The following is a 24,792-nucleotide window of genomic DNA, read 5'->3' as shown; positions in this document are numbered from 1 at the left end:
TTTCCTTGGGAAACCATTCTAGCTACCACAGTGTCAGGGGATAACGTATCCCACCTGGTACTTATGAGGTCCATTTTGAGGATATAGATTTTTGCATTTCTAAATGGAAAATAGCTTATATAATCAGATTGTATCTTAGGAATTGTATGAATTCTAGTGCTCTCTGAGTGGTAGATGCCTTAGGACCTGCACACATTATTCTGGATCTTGAAGTTGCTTGTGATTGCTTTACTTCTCCCACCTTAATATAAAGAAAAGAAGATAGGAAAACATTTCTCCAACTATCACATGAAAACGGACTAATGCTAATCTAGGCAATATTTAGGTACTTTACACATGACCTCTTAACATAATTATTCTCCTGACAAAATGCCATATGTGCATAATAATGATAGTGCTGTTGTGAAAAGCTTTCAGTGGTGAGGAGTAGCTAAAAAGAAGAATTGATGAGCCTACTCTATTAAACACTGTTTAGACAGGGGAAGCCATACCTAAGAGGAATATCTGCCAGGACATCAACTGCATGGGCAGGGCCTGCAGCAGTAGGAAGGTATTACAGTGTACTAACTTAGTACTCTATCTGCTAAATCTATTTTATTCACTAGTTGTGAACTCAAGGCACAGTGTTTGCATTCAGCACTGCCTTTTCACTGCTTGTTGCCCACGTGTGTGACTTGACTTTAATGTAATGATGCTCACAGCTTGGGGAATGAGAGCCTTATGTTTGCACTTGTCAATTGAAGTTAAAACGAGGGAGCATTTTGCTTAGCCTTTTTTCACTTTTCCACTTCAGATTTTTTCAGTTTGCTGCTACACAATAAAATAGGACCTGCTGGTTCCTAAAAACAAGTAAATTCTCCTTGGGGCTATTATTAATAGTAAATTGAGTAATTTGAAGCCAGGAAGAATCAAGGAGTGGTTTGAGTGAGGAATGCTTTCCACTGGCTGACAATTTAAGTTTTGGGAGTTCTGCTTTTAAATTAGCTAATTCTCTTTCACTGCTTGTTGTAACCACTGTTAAGGAAATATACCTCATGCTGTATGGTTTCTTCTGAAAGGTGTGAGACATGGTTGGATTTTTTCAACTCTTAGAGCAGCCAGTTTCAATTAAAAAGGAACTGGGATCTTTGTCAGAGTTTTCAGTTTAGCTGGCCAGGCCAAACAGACAGAACACCACAGAGGTGTGTTTCCTACGAAGTGAGCTCATCTGTGCAGCTGCACAGAAAGAAGTGCACCCTGCCCTTTTCTCTTCCCCCAACATTCTACACGCTCCCACTTCTTGCCTCATGTATCTCTGCTCATCTCTTGGCACCTCTGTTAGCTCAGTAGCATCAGACAGCAAGGAACAGACCCAACAAGATAGATAATTTGATATGGCAATAGTGAGTAACACTGGCTTATAGAGAAGTTCGGTATCTGTCAGAGACAGTACAAGGGAGGAAGATGTATTGTGTGGGCAGGCAAAGAAAGAAGAGGGAGATGAGGAAGTGGAAGAAAAGAAGGGGACCTCTTCCTCTTAGGAGGAGAGCGTTATTTTGGTGCAGCTTCCAGCAAAGCTTTACTTTCACCAAGGGATGTTTTTATTTGTCTTTTACTTTGCAACATGTGGTTGTGAAAACAAGAGGCACCAATTTCCAAGTGAGGTTTAACATGTTCTCAGCCAGTGCTTTTACTTTTCCTGCTTCATGCAGAACCAAATGTTTCTGCTACCTCTTTTATTTCTGGATATGAAAGCCAAAATCCCACAAAACCAAGAAGAGTTTCCTTATGATCTTTCCTTGCATGCTCGCTGTAGGAATTCTGATGAAGGCATATGAGAGAAAGTAGAGTGGTCTAGAGCACTGTACATCCATCAGTTTACACTAGTTAGGAAACATCTTGAGCATCTGCAAGTATTTAATTTGCACCTTCCTTTGGTAGCACAAAATATAATCGTTTCCAAAGTTTTATAAGAAAAGAAATAAAGTTTCTCATTATGATTCAGGTACTTGTTTTTCATCTGCTTAAAAATAAAAATTAAAAAAATTGAGTTTTACTTGGCATTCAGACTTTCCCAATGAGATTGAAGATGATATGTTTACTACTGAAAAGAGAGGATGTGGCCATCTAGTTCCATTCCTGGCATCTGATTTATCATGTCTCATAATTTCATTTTATGGAAAGGACTAGTAATTCTTCTGTTATTATCATAGGCTGGAAGGAAGTAAGTAGTTACTGCTGCCTATCAAGGGGAAAATACCTACATTATCATTCAGTATTCATGAAATGTTTTAGTTGTTGCTACTAGAGTGTATAAAAAATTGTGTGATGCAAACTCATGGAATAGTCCATGGAATATTGTCCACAGTAACAAGATGTTCTTTTATTTTGATATGGAAATACACAAATTCCCTCTTCTCAACCCTGGGCAGACTGGGTGCCTTCCTCCAGAAGACATGCAGGTTCTCAATGTAGTGTCTTTTGGAAAATATATTGCCCTGCAAACAGTTCTCAGAATTTTTTCTGATACAGAAAACTGATCCCCTAGCACAGCCTGCTGGCTGTTAATGAGACAGCAAGCAAAATATAAAATCACAAAATTACATGTGAGAAATTACTGTATTACTGCTGTAGGTGTAATGGTCTCACTTTCCTGCAGAGCAAATTGTAGATGAGGTGAGAGCGGTCACTGCAGGTGGGAAAGTGGAGATGCTGCCTGGCACACCAGCCCACTGTAGATCTGAAATAATAGCAGTAAATTCAAGTGAAGTACAGTCTGAAGGGGAAAAAAGTGCAGTTCAGAGAGAAACAAAAGCTGTCATTAAACTCATGTCTCAGAGTGGATGATTTTTATTGTCTGGTTACTTAACATCAGTGAATTTCAGCTAGCTCTGTAGACCACCCTAAAAGATTAGGATTGAAAAATCATAGGTTGTTTTGTCAAAAATGTTCATATGATGATGTTAAGGACAGTAACATGAAATAGCTGTGCAGTCTATTTAAACCCCAAACAATGGTCATGATATGGCACAAGAAGACAAATGAAAATTCAGAGGCATCTCCACTGTCATAGTCCTTGAAAAGGGCATCATTTTCCACTTATAGATCTACTGCTAAAGTATAGGGTGCATTTCTAAGATGTGCATTTTCTTAACTCCTATATTTATTACAGGCTTTAAATTCTTAGCTAGCACTTACTTAAGTTCATAAATTGTAGCAGTGGTGAAAATGGCTCAGGTGGTGATATTCTTTTCTGTGAGATTTGAGAATTTCGCTCTACAAATGCCAGAAGAAGTCATGAATAAAATTCTATACTGCTGCAAAACACATATATCACCTTTCCAGACTAATGTGATATTTCATCAAGAGCACCATTTATTTGCTGTGAAATTATTTATTCTAGTAAACTTGCTGATGACAATTTGAAAAATTGCAGGTGGCTGCACCTTATGTGTTGGCTCTGAAATAGGTTTCTAATACAAGAAAAAGGATGAATTATGATGCTGACGCTGACTGGAAGAAGCAGGTGAGAATGCTCAGGACTGAGGCAGCAAGAAAACATCTGCTCTTTGGGGGCAAAAATGTCTTGAAAATGGGGGCAGATCTCTCACATTAAACAAAGGAAGGGAAACTGGGGATTCAGAGGAATGATGAAGATAGAGTTTATGTGATAGCACTAGTCATACAAAAAACTGAGCATGAAATAACTTCTGGGAACAAAATCCAGATATAGAAATGTATCAGGTACCTCACGTTGGCTGGTTTTGGTGATAGTTTTAAAGTTAAGATGAGAAAGTTTGAATTAGTGCTGGGTGTAGAAGAGGTCATAGATGTCAAGGAGCACTACATCATGGACCTATTTTTACTTTGCTTATAGCAAAACTTAGTCTACTAAGAAGGTACTTGTGATTTAATGCAGGCTTACAACATGTCAGGATTCAGGAGAAATATAGTTTAGGATCTCTATTATAGGTCCTCCATGAACAAATGGGATCATTTCAATATAGGAGGTGCAGGGTAGACTGAATTTTGTCCCTACGGTTGGTTTTGGTTTGGCATAATGAGAGGTAGAAGTGCAGATTATTATCTGTATCTTTATCTGTATTATCATCCTCTTAATGTCCTTCTTACCCTTGAACTGTATCCTATGAGAAAGCTTACAGGGTATTTTGAATGTACATTTGAGGTTCCAAACTTGTTTTCCATTCACAGATCGTATGATTTTGATTAAATCACTACTATGCAGTGATTCAACTGCATATGTAATATGGTGATGAGAAGTGCCTATCGCAGAGAGCTGCTATGTGAATTAATTCCAGCAGTCTGCTCCACTAATCAAACAGGGGATTGCTAAAGTAGACCGTGACAGTCAATGATAACATTGAATTTTTCATATCTTGAGGATTGATGATGATTTGCTTTTCAAAATAAGGTTAGAGATTTCAAGCACCCCTTCTGTCAAGAGGAATTTCATCCTAGACGATGATAACCACCATTTACTAACCGAAGTGTTAGATTCCATAAACCAGATATTCCTTTTGCGACTTTGTCTCTTCTCAAGCCAGAATATGGCTATGTGCAACTGGAGATGCATTTGAACAAAACATGCAACCATATGACTGTAACCCAGTCTAGTCTCAGGAATTCTTTGCTTACTTCATTGCAAATTAACACATTGGGATTCAGGTATTCTGGAAATAATCTACAACCACAGTGGTCCAAATACTTCTGTGGTAACCTTGGTTGTTCCCCTGCCTGTCGGTTGCCTGTAAGGAGTGTTTCTATCCCTCTTGCTACTTGTAATTTACTGCTTTTTGAGCAACAACAAAATTAGGTAAAGGGTCTTTGTTTAGAAAAGTTGATATTAAAAAGATCAGCTATTCTTATCCAAAGGCAATTGAATAATTTTAGTGCTGACTCACATCTAAGTTATTTGATTTTCTTAGAATTGTGATATTAATGTTCTGCTGAGTTCTCTTGAGAGCCTTCATTTATTTGGGGTATTTTCTTGTAACTTTCTTTTCAAAGAAGCGGAAGATAAAAAAATAGGAAACAAGAGGGCTGAAAGCATGCACTAATTCACAGTTGTTTCTTCATTTCTGTTTCCTCTTAGTCTCCTTCTGTGTAAATATCCACTTTTCTATTGTGGTGATGTTAGTAAGAAGCATCAGAAGAAAGCATTCCTCCCAGTTCCTCCCAGGAGTGTAAAGGTCCTGGTGGATCAACAAATGTCAGGTGTCTGACAATTAGGACAATCAAACTCTTATGCTCTGAAGATGTACAAATTAAGAAATGGAGAATTATGGCATCAGTTTGTGATGGATCAGAATCTCATGCATTAACATGAATTTCTAGTTAATGGAGAAGACAAGCATTATCCATAAATGAATTCTGAACAGGAGGCCATCTATTGCTGATACTAATAGCTATAATCTCCCTCTGTGTTGATGGCCTCTGGAATAATACAGTTCATTACAGAGCAATGAAAGACTAATTTTTTTTAGATACATAATATAGGATGTATATTGTCTTTTAATATTGCCATCATTATCTCTGTCATTTGAAATTCAGATGTGGGAAGGCTTTTTTTTTTTGCTCCAAAACAAGCTATGCTGTAGAGATGGCATAGACAATCTGTGTTCACTGTATAATGTATCTTTAGGAGAATTAGCATCATAATTACGCATTCACAGACACACTGTGTTTCTATCTACAAGATGCGCTGCAGTGGAAGTTTTAAATTTGAATGTAAATAGCTAATAGAGGTGTTTTTTTTTTAATTAAAACATACATCTTCTTATTATTTAATTTTCTCAGCATAGTTTCAAAGAGATTGAAGAGTTTGTTTCAACTTCATGTTTAGACTCATGTTTGAATGCTCCTTGAATTCATCTGTGTATGTCTTAATGCACACAGGTACCAAGTCATGGATTTGGGAACAAAAAAATATGCTAAAGGCAATTGTGACACCTTCATAGATAATAGCAAACAAGGAAGTAGGAGCTACTGGGATTATGCTGGTAAAGTAAAGCTCTTAGAGATTATGACGCTTGGGTGAAATTTGCCCTCTTAAATATGTGTTTCTGGGAAAACAGTGGCCAGTATATGAATACATTAGTGAAATGACAGGCATGTGTCTGGAACTTTGGGTCTAATTCTCAACACAAACACTGAAAAGATGGCTAGTTGGAAGTAAGTAATACAATGTGAGTAGAAATGTGGAAACCTTGCCTTGAATGGAGAATACGGAGAAATTTAAAAGGTCTCATTTAGTTTCTTCAGAGAATTAGGGAGGTTTTGAAAACATCTGCTTTTTTTCCTATTAAAGCTGAATGTCATCCTGATGCAGATGAAGTACCCAACTGGTAAATGCTCTGGATTGCCCTGGAGGAGCCTGCCTCTCTGCCTTGAATTTACTCAAAGGAAAAGGCTAAATTAATTCCTGTAAGAACTGTATCTTACAAGCACAAACTAAAAAAAAAAAAATCCCATATACATGGAAGTGCTTTCTAACAGCAGGGAGTCCTTGAACTCCCACAAAAATCATCAGAACAGATAAAAAGTGAAACACCAGCCAGTTCAAGTAGCTTCACTTTTAAAACACATGTAGCAGATGTATGTTTTGAACCAAAGTATCATGCATCATGGGGATGTAATAGGATTTTTGAACTTCAAACTCACTCATTAAATCAGGAACACCACCCTTTCCACCCCTAAAATAAAACATAAAATAATAATAATAAAAAATTGGCAAGACTGTGTCATGCACTGTTTTTTTGTTACATTACACATTGCTCTAGATTATATCATCTAGCAGAGTAGTTATGTAAAAAGTCCTAATATAACATTACAGCATTAATTTTTGCATTCAAATCTATGAATTGATGAATCTATCTGTAAGGGATGAGCAAAACCCTGTCTGAAAAAATCTTCAGGGTGTTTTTGTTTTAAAGAAACAATACTAGAAGCAGTGTAGTTCTGATAATCCCTGTGAAACTTCAGCAAATCTGTTACAGATCCTGAACAAACAATCATCAAGAGTATGATATAACTTAGAAGTGACTGAGGAAAAAAAAGACAAAAACAAACATACAAAAACCAAAACAAAATGAAAACAAACAAACCCACAAGAACCCACAGAACAACCAGAGCAGTGTATGGAAATTCAGTGAAATCAGAAATAAAACCCATCATGGAAATTTTCAGCAGTCATGTAGGGGGTTACCGTTACCTTCACAGGCTGCTGTAACTAAGCTTCCTTCTCTCCTCCAACACTTCCTATGTTCTCCCTGCTTTTTTCTTTAAAATTTCTGCCTCTGCTTTGTAGTTGCTGTGTTACCTGCTGTCTGGTGTAAACTCAGTGACCCCACTGCTGTTGCCCAACATAACAACAACCTTCTGTTTATTGAATAATGGTGGGTTTTTTTTCCTTTTTTTTTTTTTTTTTTTTTTTCCATTTATGTTCCGTTCTAGATTATTCTTTTTAAATGTGTAGTTTCTACTAATGTAATCGGTGTCCATTTTGGGGGATTTTGCAGCAAAGTTTGTAAGCTGAAAAGCATCATTTTTTCCCTTTGATGAAAATAACTGAAGTAAAACATTATCTAAGAAGCATAATACAGCAAAAGGTAGTGTGAACATTCAATAATTTCACAGGCTTTGATGCACTTTTATTCAAGCATCTATGGGTATGTGCAAATTTGTGTGCACTCCAGAAAAGTATGTTGAATTTGAAGTGATTAATTGGAGTAATGCACAATAAATGTCTCTTTCATCTTCAACCATGTTACACTTATAGTCCTCAAAAAGACAGCATTTATGGTTTTAAGTAGTCATTTCATATTACTCCAAAACTGCATTTGTTTCTGAGGAATTAATCTGATGTTGAATCCAGAAGCTAAATGCAGGTTTACCTATAGTTGTGCTGATCCTTACTGTGAAGTATAACAGAGAGAGTAGGAGTATGGAATGGCTGTAAAGATTTGTTTGCTTAGAAAAGCATTAGGTCCTGCCCTTAATCTGATGAGTTATTTTGCTGTGGCCTTTTGGGGACTGCAGGTGTCTCTACATCCCAGAGGTCAGCTATGTCTTGTTGGGGATCTGTGCAGTGTTCTTTCATCGTACCTAGGATCATAAACAGAATAAGCACTGCTGTCTGTGTGAGCAGCAAATAGTGCATCAGGGAAGCTCTAAGTTGGTATTGTGAGGTTTCATTTTTCTTCCTGGCAGACAAAATCACAGTAAGACTGAAGGCTGAGTTACCAGTATTGTACAGTCCATCACAGTTCAGGTCACACTCCACAGTTCAGACCCAGCAAACTGACTTATGAATATCTTCTATATCCAAGTGTGTCACTGGGAACTGAATATACTGTGGTATGTTCACATTACTTTCCAGTCCTTTCCTGACACCAGCATGTGTTTTGCTAAGCTCAACTGTTTTGTGGTTTGATGGTGTCTATGAGACAAATGGAACATGGGGTTTGATGCAGTTTTGTGTTCTTTTTTTTTCTCTTGCTTTGGAATTCTGTTGTATTGTATCACTGGGCTAGTAGGACTACCAGTGGCAGCAGATACGTTCCTTGAGGACAATTGGGTTTTCTAGGGACTTGCATAGGCTGGGAACAAGATGAGAGCAGCTGCTGGCCTGCTTTGGATCACTTGTAGTCATCAAGAAATGTGTGCGCATAAGGGACGTACAGAAGGGCCATTAATATTGAAGATTTATTTGCTTTCTTCTACACATAAAACTCCTCTGAGGCCCTGTGTGCTGTACTATGCATTCTGTGTGTGTGCATTACAGAATCATAGGAATGGGTATGTACACCTCTTAAAAAGAAATGAACTATCTGCATGTCCTCCTTTTTAAATAAAACATGGTAGCTGTTCTTTAAAGCAGTCAGATAATATGAGAACATCCAAGGTGATGTGTTGGTATTGGTTGATAGCACAGCATTTTCTAGAGATGAGCTATTAAAAAAGGGCATGATGATCAACATGTGCTGTGATGTGAATACAGTATGTGCAAGTACACAAGCAACACAAGCATTTTTATTAAAGGATTACAATGAAGATACACAGATTGCGAAACAACATGATACTTTCTCCACAGCACTGCCAGCGAACATCCATGTCTTTTGATAAACAAACAGGGCATTTAACTTATTTTTGCTGATGTTCTGATAATAAAATTTGCTTCTTCATATCCTTGGACCATTATGCCTACAAAAACATTAGTACTACTAAAAATATTTACTGTGAGGTTGCTCAATTAATTATTGGACTGTAGAAACCTAAAATATCTTTTAAAACTTTTTGCTGTTGGCAAGTCATAGGATTTTACCTGTGAGCTTTGTTACATTCCAAGTATAGAAATGATGTTTTCAGTTCATTATGCAAATTCTGTAACAGCTAAGGTACTTCAAACTAACCATTAAACTATGATCTTAGTTTTCTTCCCAATTTACTGCTGAAGGCTTTTGTAATAGTTGTTCAGTGTATTTCAGTTTGGTATATTGTAGCATGGTAGACTGTTCAGATCATGCTAGACTCAGTGCTGTTGGACAGCACTAATTTGCATCTCTGCTTTAGTTTATGTTCTTGTTAGTTAAATAATACTGCTATGTAGTGCAAAAGAACACGTCCAATTTTTTTTTCAGGTTCCTATCCCATGCTTTTTTAAAGTTAGATAATGACAGATCTGGTTTAAAATTTAATGATGACTGTGAGGAAATCTTGCTAAACTAATGCAAAATTAAACATGGAACCTCTATGACAGCATGGCAGAATTTTTAACAGAAAATGGAAAAAAGGCACTTCTGCTACATCCAATTTCACATTATGCTGATATAAAACCTATTTATCTACACATTTAGCTTCACCACACTGATGAGACAAGAGTAGTGTTACTTCAATTTACAACTCACAAGGATTTGGCCTTCAGTCTTTATTACATAGTCCAAGGCAGAAACAAATGACTTCACACTAAAATCATATTCTGTTACACGAGTTTTAATAGTGAAATTAAGAAATAAATAAGAAGAAATAGAAAGAAAACCCTGTTCCATAGAGTTGTATTTTAGAGTACACTTAAGTATATTGCCCTGCCCCCCCACTTAACTACTGATGGTTTATTTACAAAGCAAGAAACAAACAATGGCTAGAAAATACTATTGCACCACAAGTTATCTACATGGATATCTCTATTTTCCATACAAAAAAACAGATAAGATGACATTTACTAGGATGACATTTACTTCGGTATGATGTTTCTTTCATAAATCTTCACATGTTTTACTAGATAACACAGAATGGAAATGCAGACTGCATTAAGTTAGTTAGAAAAGCAAACATGGGTTTGGTTAAGGGAAAAAAAAAATCTATCAAAATGTATATATATATTTTTAAGCAGCTCTGATGTGCTAACTCTTCCAACCAGTTCACACAAGTTGTTGACTTCCAAGTTTGAGATACTGCCAACAGGGCAGTTGAAATCTGGTAAACTAAAGAGAATTCATTGACAAGCTGATAGATGTACATCTATTCATGCAGATTCATGGTGGAGTTTACCGTAACAGTCAATGCTTTTTTAGGGATAATTCTACTAATAACAGCATGGGATATTTCCATTTACTCTTTTAGGTGAACTGATACCTCATTGTTTTGACTGTAAAAGTTCTTATATAAGAAGAGAATGGAGATGCTTAGAGGTTTTTCTTTTCTTTAAATTATCACTGAAGGAAATATTTTTCCTTTGAAGTTTTGGAATATGCAGTCTTTATAAGTGAAGAACTCTTGTTTCCAACATGTTGTTCTAGATGATCCTGTGAGACTTTGGCACACAAACAACCTACACAGAAAACACCTCTACAAAAAAAGAAATTTAAATATAAATCACAGACCCAACTTCATTTCCCATTATTTCCTGTCATTAAAAGCTCAACTTCTTTTTTTTTTCAAAAGCTGTCTGTCTTTTGTTTCCAACCTGTTTAACGCCATTCTAACTTGCCAGAGCGTATCAGATAGCTTTGTTTTAGACTAACAGATGTATATATAATATGACTGTTTTGAACAGTGCAGCTTGGAAAGCCCCCATACCTTTTGGCTCTGCTTGCCCTTGAGTTTCATGCTTCTGTTATGAGCAGTGTAGAAGTGCTGCAGAAGCAGTTTTTGACAGACTGGAAAAGCAGGCACTTTCCTCTATGATTATTCTTTTATTGTTGTTTTTGTTTTGGTTTTTCTCTTTTGAGGGAAAGCATATCCTACACCTTCCCATAGTAGACTGCACAGAAACACTGTGGCACTGGTTTGTAATTGCTTTGAGAGCTATACTGCAGCAGACCCTGTCACGGCAGTGGGGTGGTTTCAGCTTCTTGGAGTTCCAACTGAAAGGAAAGAAATTGCAAACACAATGAGCAATTACTTGTTTTATGCCCCCAGCCCCCCACCAGTCTGTGTGTTTACAGGGTGTGTTTTTAAATAGGTATTTACATCCCATTTGCTTCTATTATGCTGCCCTGTAAAGCTGAGCTGGCAACCCAGGAATCAGGGTGAACATGAGTCTGTCATAATACAACAAGGTAGAGAGAATGGTAAGAAACAAATTTTGGGTCTGAACTTTAACGACACAGAAACGAATCTTCAGTGCTGTCGTGTTTGCATGAGAGACTGTTTCATAGCCAGCCAGAAGTTTTCCTTCTAGTTGGGAACCCTCCATGAGTTTCACTTGTAGAGAAGGATTTCATTCACTCCCTGTATTGTATCTGTAGCAACTGCAGGGAAGCTGGTATTCTAGATGCTATATAAGTTTGCTTTCTGTGTTCACATCAGTAAATTGGCTAGCTCCTGGATTTGAATTTAAAAATCCAGTTTATATTCTGTGTGAGATGGACTTACATCAGGAAATAATCACAACCATCCCTCTGCCCTGGGTGCCCATAGTATCCAGGCCTATTCATGTACAGGCATGATATCCACACAGAAATTTTCATCAAGAAAATCTGCTTACTACACATCATATCCTGAAAACCTGCAACCTTTTTTTTTACTGCTCAGCAATCAGAAATTGTCAAAAATAGAGAGATATTGTAAGCAAGGTGTTTGTTTATGGAAAGCAGAGTCACAGATGAATTGTGAAGAGGGCAACATGTTGTATCTGTTTACGAATTTTAGAGGGAAAAGCAGTTAGAAAATAAACTCTGTTTTCCAGGCACTTCCAGAAGTGACATCTGTTAGGAATACTATTTGGAGATAAATTTATCCAAAGACAAAACATAACTTAAACTTGTTCAAGTTTATATTGAATAATATATTCAGGGGCTTTCTTTATTCTACATTGAAAATGTTCCTCCACAGCAACATTCTATTAGAAAATGATTTTGAATCAGAATATCCAACTTTTGGAGAAATCCAGATCCAGAACTGAATTTTGAAGTTTTTTTTCACTTCTCAATTGAATCTCCTGCTGGAAAGCAATTACCTGCTGGAGAGGAACTTTACAGAGAAAGACCTATGTGTCTTGATGGCCAACAGGTTGATCAACAGGCCAGCAGTGTGATCTTTAGGCCAAGAAGCACAGTGATACCCTGGGCCAATGGGGTGCAAAAGTATGGTGGCCAGCAGTCTGTGGGAGGTGAACCTCTCCCTCTTCTCTACCCTGGTGAGGCCATACCTGGAGTACTGTGTCAAGTTTGGGGCTCTTCAGTTCAAGAAAAACAGGGATCATCTAGAGATAATCCAGCAGAGGTGGATGATTATGAGAAGCCTGAAAAGCTTCCCTTATGAGAAAAGGTTGAGAAGCTGGGACTGTCCAGTCCGGAGAAGACTGGAGATGGGATCTTATAAATGCTTATAAATATCTAATGGGCAGGAGTCAAGTACCAGACTCTTTTAATTGCCCAGTGACAGGACAAGGGGCAATGGGCACAAACTGGAACACATGAAATTTCATATGAACATGAGGAGGAACTTTACTGTGACAGTGATGGAGTACTGGAACAGATTGTCCAGAGATGTTGTGGAGTCTCCTCCGGAGACACTCAAAACCTTCTTTCCTGTGAGACCTTGTTTTAGCAGGGGATTGGAAATTGAGGTGATGTCCAGTGATCCCTTTCAACCACTACAATTCTGTGATTCTGTAATAGAATATTTAGCTCTTATGGAATAAAAAAGTTCTGATGTTCACTTATTCTAACATCCAGTTTAAGGAATGCATCACAAAAATATGCAGCCTTAGGATTCATTTAATTAGTTTCAGTCCTCATGGCATTGTTTATATTTGTTAACTCCTTTAATTAAATTGCCTGGAAAACATTCTGTTTTCTCTGCTACGTAGAAGATTATAAGGGTCCCATGTCAGTGCAACTCAGCCACGAAAGAATACCTAGTTTTTAACAATCTGCAAAATTAATAGAAACTTGTAGAATTGCACATGACTCACCAGTACTCCCCATATTTGTTTGTAAGCTCTAACAGAGCTCTAGGAAAACTAACATGTAAGAAAGTACTTTTTTTAGTTTGTTAAGCCAGCTTCTAATTTTTTCTTGTTTCAACTAGAATTAATTTTTCTTTACTCAAATATCTTTTTCATATCTATATCTGGATGCCTGACCAGCCATCAGTCTTTTCTCCCTCAGAAACAAGATGCTTCACAGAGCACATACAATTTTTATAAATGCTCACACCATCAGTGCTGCATTTCTGGGGGATTTCATAACTTGTTTTGTACTTCTCCTAAATGCTGATAAAACAGTAATCAAATTCTTAATCCAGAAAAACCTTTCAGCAATCTCGAAGACCCATGAAATAAGCCAAAGGCAAATATCTAAACTCAGAGTAATATGAACGTTTCTGTTTGTTGTTCCTGCTTTTGCACTGATAGAAAACATGATTGTTACTTCCATAAGTGAATGCTTATCTTAAGTGCTTTAAGATGTGAGGCCCCAAGCTGTTCTGCAATTGAGTGCCTGCAATTCTCATTACCTTTAGCAGGAGTAAGAATTCTCACTTGGCAAAAGAAGCAACTTGCAGAACATCTGTTTCTGTAAAAATAACATGAACTGCGCCCACAACTATAAGGTTGTGCAATTAGAATTTGTAGCAAATGCTCTCCAAGGCCTTATCTATACAAGAAAGTGCTTGTCAGTATACTTAGATCAATACAGATATGCTGGCTAGCCTTGCCTATACAGAAAGCACTTACCTGTGAAAAGAATGTCCTGTCAATAGAATTTACAGAAGCTCACCAACTGTTTGAGCAAAGTGCTTTTTTACATTTTCTGAGAAAAAGCTGCATTCACCCTAGGGCTTTTTCTGTCTAACATAAATAAATACAATGTTACATTTGTCAGAACTACTCAGAGAACCTCCTCAGAGTAGAAGTCCTACAACCTCTCTGTCATTTTGATGGCAAGATACACCAAAAATGTCTCTTATGGAAAAGTCTGTTGTAGAAGAAAATATATTAATGAAGTGTAATATTCAGCTGTGAACATGGCTTGCTGTGAATGTATTCCATCATCTCTGCGGAGGATGAGAGATACTGCTGTTGCTGGCTAGTGTGATACACCCAGGGAGCGCCACAGTGAGGAGGTTCAGGTCTGATCCAGAGTGCGTGTCTGACAGATAGTGGCAGCATCTACCAAAGCAAGGACTGCTGGATGGTGGTGAGGGAAACAACCGGGCCAGTTTAAATTCTCTTAAATACCAGACTATGTAAACAAATCTATGACGACAGGAGTAAGACTTCTTCATGGCCTCAGGGAAACCTGCTAGCAAGTTGCGAGGAAGTGTTACAGAAGCAGGGAAAGATGGGAAGTCACATAATTTCTTACAGTTCAGTTTCTTACAGTTTCTCACTGCCTCTGTCTGATGTTATTCCTGATGTTCCCCCTTCTCTTCTGCATTTTTCCTGTCAGCTCCATTTCCCTTCAGCACCTTCCCTTTCTCTTCTCTTCAGTATGCTTTACCTCTTCCTAACTAATTCCACTGCTACTTGCTGAAGGAAACAAGTAAAATCAATCAGCCAAAATTCCAACTGTGTGATTAGCTTGTTCCCTACTGCCATTAAAAAGCTAACTTCTGTCCCTACCTCACGTGACTCTCTCCCATGGTGTAGATTGTAATCTTTTTGAGAAGGATCATCTTCTGTTCTGTGTTTGCTCTCTGCACAGCAAAATAGGCTTTATTTTAATCAGCCTTTGCCTGTATCATAATAATTTTTGCTAAGGGTAGAAACTCAGAAGGCTACAGCTCTTCTAAAATTTATAAAAAGATTTGCAAGTAAATGTTAAAGACATATGCCTCCAAACTGCACTGTAAAATGATGGACACTTACTAGGTAAATACTGTTGTCAGATGTGCACAAAATTGTCTCCACTGAGGATCACAAATGCACTAGTGAGAGCTGAATCTATCGAATAAACTTTTGCTTCATATAATGAATACTATGTACATACATACATACATGTATGGGCCCATGACACATTTGGCCGTACTGCTCTGCCACTGAAGTGTGGGTAAGACAACATAATCACAGCTTTCCCTTGTGAGATCCCCCCCATTCCCAAGTGAGAACCTGTTCTATATGAGAAAAAACACAAGTCTGAAACTGGATCAGTTCTTTGGACAACAATGGTGAAGACTTAATATTTTCTGTAAAAGACTGAGCAGGTGCTGACTGACTTCACGGGCCACATCTTAGCGTGTATGAGTCAAGTGCTTGTTACATCACCAACTGCAGATGCTTAATACAACTTATTCCTCTCCCTTCAGCCTGCTTCTTCATCTTTTCTGGTGCAATTACTATGCACTATTGGCTTCCCAATGGCCCATATTTGGCACATAAGCTATTTCTTACACAAGAAACCACTAACTTCTGCACCTCAAGAAGGTGCTTAGCTTGTGGCTGAAGGGGCAACGAAGCAGCTCACGTAGGAGCAACCTAAGTATATTGCTGATGTTCCAAAAGATGACGTGGCAAGGAACTAGGCTTGTGTCTTCAGTGAATTCCAGAGAAGATTAAAACCCTTTCTAGTATTTGCTTTACTAGAATGCCATAATTTGCTTTTATGTTTTGCTTGAATTTCACCGAGGAATGTGGTTTGGCAACTTGGGAATCATCACAGGAACATGAATGTTAAATATGTAACAAAAGTACTTTTTTTTGCAAAAGCTAAGAAAATACATTCTGAATAAAAATGAGTTTTTTGATAATTTTCTCTTGGTATCTGCTGTGCTACAAAGCCTCTACTACTTGTAGGCTTTTTCTACATAGAAAAGGAATGCTCTGTATACTTCAAATGGCAAAATGGTACAACACTCCTTAATGTGTATGCATATTTTTTATATTTATATATATATAAACCCACACTAGCCAACACAGATAATGATCTAGCACAAGAACTGCATGCAGAGGACTTTTGTCTACTTCTTACATCTCTTCCAGCAGAAACAGGGCCTTATAGGCCTTCCTTGTACACTTAATCAAAAAGTGTACGTGCACAGCTTTTTCTCTTTTCAATTTGCTGATGAAACAGCAGGATAGAGACATAGCAGTCCTGTAGGAGCAAACAAGGAGTATGAATAGAGAAATCTGTGACTATTCTCCAACCCGTTCAAAACATTCACCTGGTGTATACATTCTGCAAATGAAACACTGTTTTGGATGTTGTGTGTACACATAAACACTGGACCCAACCATGCAAGATACCTTTGAAAGCAAAGTACTCAGCTTCTGGGAATCAACTAAACTGGAAAAGAACCAACACCATGCATAACTGGGGTCCCTGTGTATGAATACACCAGCTTCCAATGTAGCCTTGAAGGTGTTCAGACCTTTAAATAGCTACAAATCAGTATAAACCGTAATTTCAGAATACATGTCATCTCCAAGCGGGAGGCCCGGATCCAGAGATGACATCTCCACTGCTAGTCATACCTGATGGTTAGTCCTGTCCACAGTGTTGGCAGTGGAAGCATGGTCACGAGTATTTTGTCGGACCCGGGTGGAGTTTTGCTGCTCAATAGTTGAGGAGGTGGGGATGCAGAACTCTCTGAAACACCTTTTGAAATTCTCATCTAGAAATGCGTACAGGACTGGATTGAGGCAGCTATTTATATAACCTAGAGCAATACAAAAGTGCCAGGAGACAGTCTGGAAAGTAGTTTCTGGGATGTTGACCAGGGCTTTAATGATGACATAAATGTGGATAGGAGTCCAGCAGATGATGAAGACTGCTACCACTACAAGAACCATCCTTGTGATCCTCCGCAGGTTCCTGTCCTTCTCTTTAGAGCCAGATAACATGCGGACACTCTTCAGCCGTAAAATCATCAGCCCATAGCACACAGTAATTATTAGGACTGGCATGATGAAGGCAAAGATGAATACACAGATTTTCAGTAGGTTTTCCCAGTACCACGCAGGGTGGGAGAAAGTAAGTGTGCAGTCAATAGAGCCTAGAGAAAGAAGAAAACAGCAGAGAACATGACAGTCAGTTTTATACTTGCTTTCCTTTAAATATGTTTTTAAATACTGTAAGCAAACAGATGAATTTTTATTAATAACTAAAACAAAACAATCTGTAATCTGTCATTGGTACAAACAGTAATAGGACACAGTGTTGCAAAACATGTAGGAAGCTTCAGTTAGAAAAATAAACCCCAAAAGTAACATGTTCTCCTTTGCATTATATTGCTTTGAATTCTGTGTAGAATTCCAGAAGAGTTGAATTGTCAGAAATGTCTAAACTTTGGCTCACTTCTGATATAAAACCTGATGATGATCAGCAAATTTGGGCATTTCAGGGTGAAAGGGAAGAGGATGATATGACACTTGGTAACCGTGAACTAGGGAGTGTTTTTTATATACGTTGAAATGCTGTCATTTGAAGGAAGATCTCTGAGACTGGTGCTCCAAAACATGCTCTGAGTTCTGAACTATACCCTGCCAGGCAAAGTTGAAAACATATATTCATTATCTGCAATCGCCAACTTCAGTGGGAATATACTGGGTAAAACAGTGCCTTCTGTGCAGTACTGATACAGTACTCCAGAAGAAGCCACACCAAGGCAGAGGAAGGGGATAACTTCTCTTGATCTGCTGGCATACGAGGATACCACTGGTACTCTTGTCAAGAAGGGTGGGCACAGATGCTTTTCCAAACACTGCAGTAATTGTGTGGAGCAGGATTCTCATGGTTCCTGATGGAGCTGCCAGTCATCAAAGACTGATCACATGCAATGCTGTGTCTAGTCAAATAGGGCTAGCTGCAAAATTGTTAAAGATGGATTTTGGCATAACTTTATACAGCCTGCAGGTCAGAAATTAGTTCAACATTATGACAATAAAAAGAAACGACGCAGAAAGTAATTTAAACATTGAAATATTAAATTTGAGAATGAAAAGCAAGACTTACCCTGCCTGTATTTAGTAGTTGCCATAAACATAACTGGCAGACCAATGGCAGAAGAAAGAATCCAGTTGCAGACATTGACAATTTTGGCATTTCTGGGGGTACGGAAATCAAGGGCCTTGACTGGGTGGCAAACAGCTACGTAGCGATCCACACTCATGGTACAGAGCGTAAAGATACTGGTGAACATATTGTAGTAGTCTATGGATATAACAATCTTACACAGGATTGTACCAAATGGCCATGTTCCCATCAAGTAATTAACACTCTGGAACGGCAAAGTACTTGTTGCTAGTGCATCTGCTAATGCAAGATTGAAAATATAGATATTGGTGGCAGTCTTCATTTTTGTGTATCTAGGAAAAAAAAATAAATTGCAAAGAAAGTGAATTACTACAGCTAACAACAATAAAAAAAATTGAGGCCAGTGCACCATCTGTAAGTTACTTCTGTGAAATAACATGCTAAATAGTATTACAGATCATTTATTCTACTGTTCACCTTTAAATCAAATTATCTTGCTCTGGTTTATCTACAATAATGTTTATAAATCAGTCAGACATAACCTAACAGGTATAAGAAGGATAAGAAAACAAGAAATTAATTTGTGCAAAAATGACATACATAGAAGAAACAACATTATGATTGCTAAAGAATCACTAACAGAGCTGAAAAAAAAATGTTTGTACATATTAAAATTAATTAAAATTATTCCTTTGTTTCATAGATATTTTTTTTTTCCCAAGAGCCCTTTACATTTTCAAGTTCCTGTGTCACATCAGTAGCACCTGACATCCACTATTTGTGAGGATGATATATTTTCCAGTGGCACAATGAATCTTTCACTCCAAGTAATCACTCCTGGCTAGTTTTTTCTGATTGCTGCTGAGGTTGCTAGGTGCTGAGGCCAGCTTTTGGGGGTTTAGATGGCTTGCTCTTATGATGAAATTCCCCTGTGATTCTGCAAAGTAATAAGTACAGCATTTGATCAGACATTTTATGTTGAATAGACTGATTTGCAAGTGGAACAGACTCTTAAAAAGACCTTTTGGGCAATCTGTTGGGGAAGACAAAGTGTAAAATACAGTATTTAATGTTTGTTCTTTTTTTCTCTCTGATCTCTTCAGATCATGAGTCAGCTGCAAAGAGCCCATGACAGGACTACAAAGGTAGAACATCTTTGGAACATCTTGCTAGGGGCTGGAGGAATGCAGATTTCTTCCTGAGTGCAACAAGATAACTTTTATGATGAACATCTGATGAAGTTCATGCTGTTTTTCTTCTCTCATTTCATCACACTGTGCATGAGGATCCAATAGCAATGTTAATGTCAATCCAAGGTGTTTTTTTAAACATTTTTCATATAGACCCAAGCTGTTACTTGACTGCTGTGCTGAGAACTATGATCTTCCAAGTTTTAAATAAAATCTATTATTTGAAGTTAATGTACCCTGCAAACTTTTCTTAGGGGAGTACTCCTTTTATCCAACAGACTGTAACAGCAGTTTAGACATAGTTGCTGCAAGCATCTGTGCCTCTATTTGCAGGGAATAACTTAGAAAAAAATGCACAGGATTTCAGTGTGGGAGAGGCAATATGAGCTCCAGCTCTAAAAGCAATTTAGAAGGTGAAGAAAATATTTTCTGGGCAATTTGTTGAAGAACCTTGGAGAGAAAAATGAAAATAGGAATATTTCAATAATGACTTTACTAAGGAAAAAAAGTTGCAATAAGCCTTCTCTTTGTTATCTCTCTTGTTGTTTATCAAAAATGAATGTGTTCTCTACAGATCTTACAACAGTTCCTGTTGTTAGATTAGCTAACATTCTGTCCAGAGAGTAAACTTGGATGTCTGATGCCAGTTTGAGCAGACCGCACAGTTTGCTCCAGCCTGATTGGCTCAGGCAGCAATAGCAATGATGGCTGAGGAGGGGCAATGGCTCTGAGCCCTCAGAAGCTGAGAAAAGACAAATGAGGACTCAGTGCTCTCACCCATGCTGCTGGACAATTCTCAGCTTTGAAATGATCACTCTGTCTTCATGGCTGGAGAAGAATATACAAGCTTAGGCATGCAGCTCAATGCCACTGCCATCGTATCTGAGTCTGTAGAAATTCTGACCAGAAAGCACATCATCATCAACTTGTGATAATGATTTTTTTTTATCAGTAATTAAAGCCATTACAGTGCTTCAAAGATAATGCTTGACAAAGCATATACAAACAAAAAAACCCCAAACATCAGCCAGTAGGTAAATCACTTTCAGTTTAGCATGCTAGAGGAAGGGCAGAGAAAAGCTCTGAATAAATGGAATAGCAATTCTTCACTGATACTACCATGGGCCCCACTTAATGCTACAAAAATAAGCCTAAAAGTTCTTGGAATTTCCATTATTTCACATAGTAATTTCACATAATAGGCTCTGGAAACTATTAATGAAAAATTCTGCTTGATGTACTCTTGTAACCTACGTATTTATAATCATGCTCTTCTTACAAAGAAAGGAAGTAGAGCTTTTGTGGTGCTAGAAAGTATTTACCTCCAAAATTGCTTCATGAACAAAAGCCTATTAAAATCCACAATATTCTTTTCAGTGACTTTTATGGGATCTGGGTATTTCTCTGTACTGAATATATCAAGATTTTATAAGGACGTTATTGCTAAGAAGTACATTTTGTTGAAGGTGTATTTCTCCAAATAAGTAGATTATCAGTGTCACTGGGATTGTTTTATTTTGTATGAAAAAATAAATATTGGCAGAATTGATTTTAACAGCACAAAAAATAACAATCCTGAAAATGAAGCTCTTCAAATTCTTGATCTTGGCTTTTATTTTACCTTCTGCTAAGTTACCAGTCTATAAATTTTAAGAAGCAGAGCAAACATTTCCATCATAGGACACAGCTGTGTATGTGATGAAATATACTTCAGATATGCAACGGAACTCATGGGCTACCTGTAAAACTTTCTTATAATACCAACAGCACTGTGTGTATCTGTGTATACAATCTTTTAATGGATACTGCTTTTGCCGTGCAATTCAAGGCCACTAGAGTGGTAAACATTTACCTCAGTATTGCTCTTAATATTAAAATTAAATATGTTCGTTATAATTCAGATACCCACTAACACACTTTTTCTATCTCATCAGAGTAGATTTTGTATCATAAAATATTAATTTTTATTAAGTGTCTTAAAAAAAAAAAAAAAAAATGATATGACAGTTCAGTTTTACAGCTTTAGGTCTGTCTAATTCTGTAGGTCATATTCAGCCTTGCCTTATCACCACTCTATCCAGCAAAGATTTAAAATATATCTGAAGTTTGAAGATTTGAGCTGTAAAGATCCACCCAACTTGAATTCGCTTGTAAGTAAGAAGGAAGCAGTAAGGAAAAACACAAGAATTCTACTGAAATAGTCACTAAATTCCTGACACTCAAGGATACGTAAAAGCCTTAGACTGGTAGGCCATGGTCCAGCTGTAGTTTGCAAACCCATCCAAAAAATCATCAAACCAGAGTTATTGATTTATAAAACCTAAAAAGACCCTGCCTCAATTGCAGAAAGTATAACAGCACCATGAACAGGGGCCATGAGCATCTTCCAGTCACGACAGAGGAAAGTGATTGTGCTTCTCCCTCTTGCTGCAAGACACACCACAGCTCTGATTCTGGCTTACTCACTCCTACAGTGACATCTTCAGCTGATCACCTTTGCAGGTGATTGATTTTTTGAAAGTATTTTTAAGCCTCAATAGCTCAAAAGAGAAGAACAAATAACATGACGTATTTTCTTAAAACCAAAACAACAACAACAATCAAACCAACAAAAAACCCAATACATGACATTTTTAGTACACAGTATGCTTTTTCTAAGCCTACCAGACACAGATATACTGCTACCTGATTCTTGTCCATACCACCTATTGGAGAAGCCATTTACATCCATATGTACTAATGAAATATATTCTCTCCCAGATCTTTCAGTCCTGTAACATCAGTCTAACACCATCTTTGTACCACTAACTCTTTGCAAAGAATGTAGAGACGGTTCACATTTAGCCCAATTAATATAGCAAAACATCCCATTACAAATTAATTTCAAAACAGTGAAGAGAGAAGCAATAACAGTGTTTTGCACTTAGGTGATAGGTGGGCCAATGATAGATGGTAACAACCACTTTCAGCAACACAAAGGCATACAAGCTTTTGTTCATTCAAAGCTAATTGGGAGACAAAAAACTGCTTCAATTTATCTATGTAAGGTGCAAAATATCTGAAAAACTAGTTAATTACAGGAGATTTATTGCAGAATGCAGTCTGCAATACCATTAATCCGGTTTGGCTGACTGAAGAAACAACAGCCAGCAATTGGGTCTTGCATTCAGACAACTTGTCATAATTCTTGTTGATTCTGAATGAGATTCGGTTAGTGTTTAAATTCTTTTTTTTTTTTTTTTTTTTTTTTTTTTTGCATAAACAACTTGTTAAACAAATGAAGAATCATTGTGTGCATGCACTAGATTTGTTGAGGTCTCCTTGGGTGGGAAGATAAAAACATGTGAAGCATGACTAGTTGAACCAACTTAAACAAACATTTATTTCCATGGCTCTTCAGGTACATTCTCTATATGCAACCCAAAAACAGTAAGAAAAACATATTTTTCATGTGTGCTTTCATAAGTTATCTAGTACTTTCATTTTTCACTGAGCCCTTAAAGCTCTGACAACAGTTCAGGCTGATCTGGACATCACTTTCTTCTGTCTCTTATTCCAATGAGTATGTTTGACTCTGAAGTGGTGTCTCTTTGCCATAACCCAGAAAGTACCTTTGGTCTTAAGTAACAGAATTAAGTAATGGCCATTCTGTCTAATTGGCCTTTTTTTCCTTTTGCATTGTAGTGCATCTTTCTCCACAGAGTAAAAGACCTGCACAGGATCCCAGCCACAGCTGTGGTGTTGTTTGAAAGTCATGTATATTCCATACGAGCCTAATCTACCTGTCACAGAGCACACAGTTTCATCAGCTTGAAGATTTAGTCTTTAATTTTCCAATTCAGGAATACTCCAGAACGCTGTAGGCCATTAACTCAAGCTCTAGATACAAGCAAAATGAATTCGTGCAAGCACATTACTACACAGTCAGTACCTGGACTGCGACACACTGGTTAACAATCAACTTGTCCTTTTGATTTATGCTCTCAATAGGAGATCGTATACATGGATGTAGTTCAAAAATAAGTCTCCCAGGAGAAGCATCCAAACACCAAACAGAAACAAAGACAACTCCAGCAGGCACAGAAATTATAGCAGAAAATGTTCATGCTTATTTATAGTGAAACTGTGCCACTGCAAGCACATTTGCTTACTTTCTGAACTGACTCAGAGTTTGGAGCAAGAACTGAACTGGGTAAGGGAACAAAATCCCCTGCTGCTGATGCAGACAGAGGCAGCAGTTGCTCCTGTTGAAGCCTTTGCCAGTCACTGCTGATAAGGAGACTGAAGTGTAGATGCTGAACTTGGTGAACACAGAGCAACAGGAAGCCCTCTCTTGCCTAAAGACAAAATTTATTTGGCTTATCTATTGAATTTTACATTTATAAGTGAGAAAAAACCAGAGCTCTGAGGTTGTGAAGTGTCTTGGTGGGTTAATTAGAAGGATTAAAAAAAACAGCCATGAATATACCATGCCTCACTTCAGGTGCCACAGCATGGCGTACAGAGTGCTTGACTTACATGGTGGGGAATGCAGCAAGGCATGCTGCACTATGACAGAGCAGCTGTGCTCTTCCTTCCTCACACATCTGCAAGAGGATGCACATTTTCTGATGAAGTTTGGTGGTATGTGTAGAACATGCATCTGAGTGTATGACAAACAACTGCTGAACTGTAGCTATTTCAGCTCTTACCTCTTTCCTCACTCATTCTTTGCTTTCCCAGTGTTCAGTCCTCATTTTACATTTTTCTTCTCCATAGCACAAATGAGTGGAATCCTACCTCCGTCATCTTACTATGCCTCTTCCCCATATTGGTCTGTATTAAAGCATTTGCAGATCCACTATTTGCTGGTAACTGCTTACATATGATGGGTAAGGAAAGAAGGTTTCATGCAGGAACATCTGCTCAGGTTTCTTCTGTACTCAGAACCAAATAGTAGCTTAACTCAGATCTCAGCCATGGTTCAGGAAAGCTGAACAAAAGCCTGTGAGGTTCCAGCAGCAGCCCTTTCAGGAATGACATGTTGCCAATGACAGAGTCATGAGGGCATCTGACTCATCCTGTTTTCAATTAATTACAATAATGTGTTGGGCTTTGGGCTAAAACTCACTTGCTGCTTTCTTTAATGGTTTTTCCTGCCATTTGTTTTTCTTTTTTTCTTTTTTTCTTTTTTTCCTCCTTTTTTC

General features: G+C 37.7%; 1 protein-coding gene across 2 annotated transcripts in view; it reads right to left on the bottom strand.

Moving 5' to 3' along the window:
• Positions 1-9,005: 9,005 nt before the first annotated feature.
• Positions 9,006-24,792, bottom strand: part of OPRM1 (opioid receptor mu 1) — a 23,490-nt gene continuing 7,703 nt past the window's right edge. Inside the window, exons 2-4 of one of the 2 annotated variants that reach the window (XM_032443645.1) lie at positions 18,396-18,748; positions 16,916-17,436; positions 9,006-10,845 (exon numbers count right to left, since the gene is read on the bottom strand). In XM_032443645.1, the coding sequence (XP_032299536.1) occupies positions 10,702-10,845; positions 16,916-17,436; positions 18,396-18,748 (1,018 nt within the window). In that variant the 3' untranslated portion in view covers positions 9,006-10,701. Of the gene's footprint in view, positions 10,846-10,909; positions 11,364-16,915; positions 17,437-18,395; positions 18,749-24,792 lie in introns of those variants that run through there. The other variant, XM_015858239.2, reaches the window with a different exon arrangement.

Source organism: Coturnix japonica, chromosome 3 (genome assembly GCF_001577835.2).
Source record: "Coturnix japonica isolate 7356 chromosome 3, Coturnix japonica 2.1, whole genome shotgun sequence".
Taxonomy (NCBI): domain Eukaryota; kingdom Metazoa; phylum Chordata; class Aves; order Galliformes; family Phasianidae; genus Coturnix; species Coturnix japonica.
Note: the sequence above shows the minus strand (reverse complement) of the source record. Positions and strands in the feature narration are given on the sequence as shown.